The sequence below is a fragment of the Galeopterus variegatus genome, unplaced genomic scaffold, assembly GCF_000696425.1.
Source record: "Galeopterus variegatus unplaced genomic scaffold, G_variegatus-3.0.2 Scaffold4064, whole genome shotgun sequence".
NCBI classification, from domain to species: domain Eukaryota; kingdom Metazoa; phylum Chordata; class Mammalia; order Dermoptera; family Cynocephalidae; genus Galeopterus; species Galeopterus variegatus.
In genome coordinates this window covers 185,439-190,077 of record NW_007730175.1, presented here as the reverse complement: position 1 = coordinate 190,077, position 4,639 = coordinate 185,439, and the positions used below count along the sequence as shown (strand labels likewise).

The following is a 4,639-nucleotide window of genomic DNA, read 5'->3' as shown; positions in this document are numbered from 1 at the left end:
GGGCTCACGAAAGCCCTTGTCCGTCTTCCGATTTTTATGTTATACTTAAATAAGCATCATTTAAATTAAATTTTGAAAAAATCTCATCTCTTTCTGTTCTGTGGTTTGCAGTTTTGACTGAGCCTTATAGTTTTTCATCTTGGGTTTACAAATCAACTGGACAGTGGATAAGCTTATCGTGGGAGTGAGAGAAAAGGGAACCAACTCTCAGAGTGATTGGGACCCATGGGTGGGCCCAGGTTTCCAAGGCTCATCGTCTTCTTCCTTCAGTTGGTTTTCTTTCAGGTCTCCAGCCAAATTCGGGTATGTGAAGCCATCTGGGGTGGGGAAAGGAAAATGTATTTTCATCTAGATGGTGCCATAAACAAATTGGACACTTCCAGGTCTTAGATGAAACATCTCCACTTTCTCTGGGGAGCGGATGACTCCCAGAGTATGGAAGGTGTCGCCAGTGCTGGTTTCTTGCTGCAGCAGCCTTCCCACCCAGCTGGACCTGCCTGCTCATGTGTGCTGCTTCTCCATCGGACGAGAGCAGGGGCCGCGTTTGCTTTGCTCACTGTATGTCCTCAATGCCTAGCTCAGCATCGTGTCGCCAGTGCTGGTTTCTTGCTGCAGCAGCCTTCCCACCCAGCTGGACCTGCCTGCTCACGTGTGCTGCTTCTCCATCGGACGAGAGCAGGGGCCGCGTTTGCTTTGCTCACTGTATGTCCTCAATGCCTAGCTCAGCATCTGGCACACAGTAGGTGCTTCATTGGATGGTGAAGCAAATGAGCAAACTTACCCTTGAACGTTGTTGTCAGTGTCCTCTAGATACATGCTTTTGTGTTTCCAGAGACTCCTATCTGATTTCTTCTCTAATTTCTCTTCCTTCTGGCTCAGAAAACTTCATCAGCTCAGAGTCCAAGATCCGTGCAACCACCTGGGAATAGTCAGACTGTAAAAGAGGAGCAGCGGGACACGCCCGGAAGCCCTGACGGTGGAGACTTGTCCAGGTAGGGCGCCGGCTCTGGAGGAGGGACACAGCCCAGGGCATGGCCAGCTCACTGCCTGCTGCAGCCTTTGCTTTGCTCATTTGCTTTGAAAAATGTACCCTAAGCACATGACATGCTCCTCAGTGGTGAGATGTCCAGAACAGTGGTCCATAGACCTCTTTGAGACTGGCTAGGCCCACGTGATTGGAAAATTAATACTGTTTTTCTGCCCAAACATGAAATTAGTAATTGTAGATGTCCATTCCAGCAACACTATGGGTTGTTTTTCTTCATTGTCAGAACTTAGAATGGAAAAATAGAAAAGAGCAGGGCTTCTAAGCATTCATCAGAGAGTCTAAGCTGCGGCTAAATGAGCTCTGCACCCTAGTGTGGGAGCCATCGTAAGCACTGGGCCATGACTTGGAGGATTCAGAGAACAGTTACTAAAGCCACCCAAGCCTGGTCGCAGGACAGCTGATGGATGAATTCCAGAAATCAGCAAGGCCAACTGTGGCGGGGGAACGTGGCCAGTATGGGTGTGGCCCATCGGTCAGTGGCTCCTCATTATGACCCACAGCCAGGCTGTGGTCTCCCTGCCGTTCCTCTCTATCAGGCCTCTCCCCATATGTTGCTCTGCACCCATAGTTTCAGGCATTCACAGCAGAGGGGCCCGCAGGCTTGGCCAACATGGGCACAGGCCAGGCACATTGGAGATAGTTAATAACTGCTTGTGGGTTCAACTCACAAACAGGCTTGGATCTGGTTAGAGAAATCCTCTTGGACAGTTGAAGCCCAGCTTCTGGGAGTCTATAATCACAGGCCTTAGAGAAAAAATGAACAGGAACTCCATGGAACAAAAGTGCAAAACTGAACAGTAGGTCCCCATTGTAGATGTGAGACTTTGGTCACAATGTGCTTCCTAGTAGATTTGCAAAACTTGAAGACTCAAAGTGACATTTGGTGGGGGGTAAGAACAACCCTGGTGGCAGGGATTTTCAAGCCTGGGGACCATCCTTTTCCATGGGGCTCTGACTATGTGGCTTCCAGAGGAAGTACTTGAACCTCTTGGCAGATGGGGCAGAGTGTTCTTTTTTTGCTGAGGGGATCACAGAATGATGGCACTTTTGACCCTGTTCTCCGCTAAAGGTGCTTCCGTCTTTGCCTCCCCAGACCCCATGGCGATTCCACTTTCACAAACTTTTTAACAGAGCAACAGGGCAAAAGTTTTAAAGTTTGGTTCTAACTAGACCTAAATTGGCTCCAGATGACCATGAAACTAATGGGTGGATTCATCTTTTCTGGAATCCCACACAAGGGAAGCCACTGCTGGCTGGGACCCAAGTCTTCCCTCCCTGCCTTCGTGAGGTCCTGGGATCTGTTAAGAGGCTTGGGAATTGCTCAGGGCCTGTGTCACAGCTGGACTGAAGAGCAACGGCAGCTCAGAGGTCTCCTGTCGCTTGTTCCTCAGCTTTAGTCAATTATCGTTTTTCCTTTGGGGAAGAATTGCTCTCTTTGGCATGCAAATGAGTATAAAAGAGGTGCCTTCCAAGAGCAAGCTCAAAGAAGCACCTCCCAGTTCATAATTAAAACCGTGAAGCTCCTCAATGAATGTGTGCGTGTCAATAGTGCAGGGCCCTGTGCTAACTCAGGAACTGTTGGGCGGTGCGCAGCCTCCCTCCTCTCCGGGGCTTTGCAAGACTCACACCAGGCTTGACACCTGCAAGAAGGATAGCAATAGCATCGAACGTTCATTTCTCATACGGGTGCCAGTCACTATTCCAAATGCTCTATGTATGCAATACAAAATTTTATTTTCTTTAAATCAGTTTAATTCCCATTCTGAGTCCTAACTCTGCTGGGCTGGTGGGAGTGCCCACGGAGCCGTCCGTGGGCCTCCCCTCTCCTGAAGCTTGGTGTGTTGAGGCCGTCCTCTGTCCCCTCCCCTCCACCACCATTGAGATGAGCACTGGCTCAGGCCACGCTGTCCCTCAGCCCCTATGACCTCGCTGCTTTCCTGCACACTTGGCAAGTGGAAATCTTTGGGGAGACCAGGAGCCCCATGGCCATCTCCTTTGGCCTGCCCCCTCCCTGCTCGTCCCCTCTGGGCCTGGGGACACTGTCAGGAAGCACAGAGGGACTCTCAGACATTCCCCAATGTCTAGGGCCCTTTCTTGTCCTCAGATGCATTTGCCTTCTCTCTTGGCCTCATCAGACAACCAGCATTTTCTCCTCAAAGGATACAGTCTTTACAAATGGTGGAAAGAGCCATTGAGCTCAAACCGTTTCTGTTTTCTATTTGTAAAAACTCCAGAGACGGAAAACACAAAGGGCCAGCAGTGGCTGCCTGCTGGATGTGGAGGTAAGGGGAGCATATAGGGAGAAAGGCAGATTTCATCCAAGGTAGTAAAAACTCCAGAGACGGAAAACACAAAGGGCCAGCAGTGGCTGCCTGCTGGATGTGGAGGCAAGGGGAGCATATAGGGAGAAAGGCAGATTTCATCCAAGGTAAAGGGTTGGGATCCCTGTACCAGCCAGCCACCATTCATGAATATTGTCCTTCTACCCAGGTGGTATCTCCACTCTACAGGTAGGGAAACTGAGGCTTGGAGCATTACATAGTCTGCCTTAGCGGTAGAAAGACCATTGTTTCCCCTCAAGGCTCTTCCCTTCCTCTGAATTAGAGCAGGAGTCTTACACATCCCCAAAGGGGGTAAGTTCTTCACCCGGATAGGGAGAGTGCGGGGTCCCATCAGTTCGACTGCCTTGCTTTCCAGTTGCCACATGGTGTCGCTGTTGTGACTTAGCCCAGCGTGGCCCAGACCCTGCAGATGCTGGGAGGCACCTCCCTGAAGCCGTCCCTGTGCAGGCCCCAGGTTCTTGCTGGAGGAGGATCCAGCCTCCTTGGATGAAGCTTGACCCCACTTTCTATGCTGCCCTGAGGCCTGCGTCTGGACTGCTTCCAGGCCACCCGCCCATGGAGCCTTCCCTCCTTGGATGCCACCAATCAGGGACTGGGCAGCCTTTTCCTTGTAAACCCTCAAAACACAGCCAGTCTTACCATACAACCTTTCCCAGCTGTTACACTGCACTAGAGGAAATTACGGTTTTGTAGGTCAAAAATTGTTGGATATGGACCATTTCCTGTGCTTCACCGTCATACTTGTGCAGTCTTCCAAGGAAGGTCACCAGCAGTCCTTCAGAGATGATTGACTTTTCTCAGGGAGCGACCCTAAGTGATTTCCAAAAGAATTTCTGGCACTTTTGTCACTAAGAAGGGGAAGTGGATGCTCCACAGCCTAGAGTCTTATCCAGGGGTTCTTGAACTTGAGCGGGCATCAGGTCCTGCAAGGCTGGTTAGAACACAGATTGCTGGGCCTCTCCTCCAGAGCGTCTGATTCCATAGGTCTGGGGAGAGGCCTGGGAATGAGCATTTCTACCAGATCCCCAGGTGACGCTGATCTGCAGGTGCAGGGAGCACACTCTGAGAACTGTGCCTTATGTGGTGCAGCTTTGTGTATGTGCATGCTGCGGGCTCAGAAGAGGAGGCCTTCTCCCCGGGCTGGATCAGACAAGGGGAGTGTCCTGGCCAGCAAGGGGCGGGTAGTGACTGGAGCTAAGGAGCCAGGCTAGGGAGACCATTCCAGGCAGGGGAAAATTCCTGAATCCAC

At 51.0% G+C, this 4,639-nt stretch overlaps 1 protein-coding gene across 1 annotated transcript in view; it reads left to right on the top strand.

Moving 5' to 3' along the window:
- Positions 1-225: 225 nt before the first annotated feature.
- Positions 226-4,639, top strand: part of TACC2 (transforming, acidic coiled-coil containing protein 2) — a gene marked incomplete at its 3' end in the record, with an annotated part of 188,598 nt that continues 184,184 nt past the window's right edge. Inside the window, exons 1-2 of the mRNA XM_008586646.1 lie at positions 226-303; positions 880-992. Of these exons, the coding sequence (XP_008584868.1) occupies positions 226-303; positions 880-992 (191 nt within the window). The remainder of the gene's footprint in view (positions 304-879; positions 993-4,639) is intronic.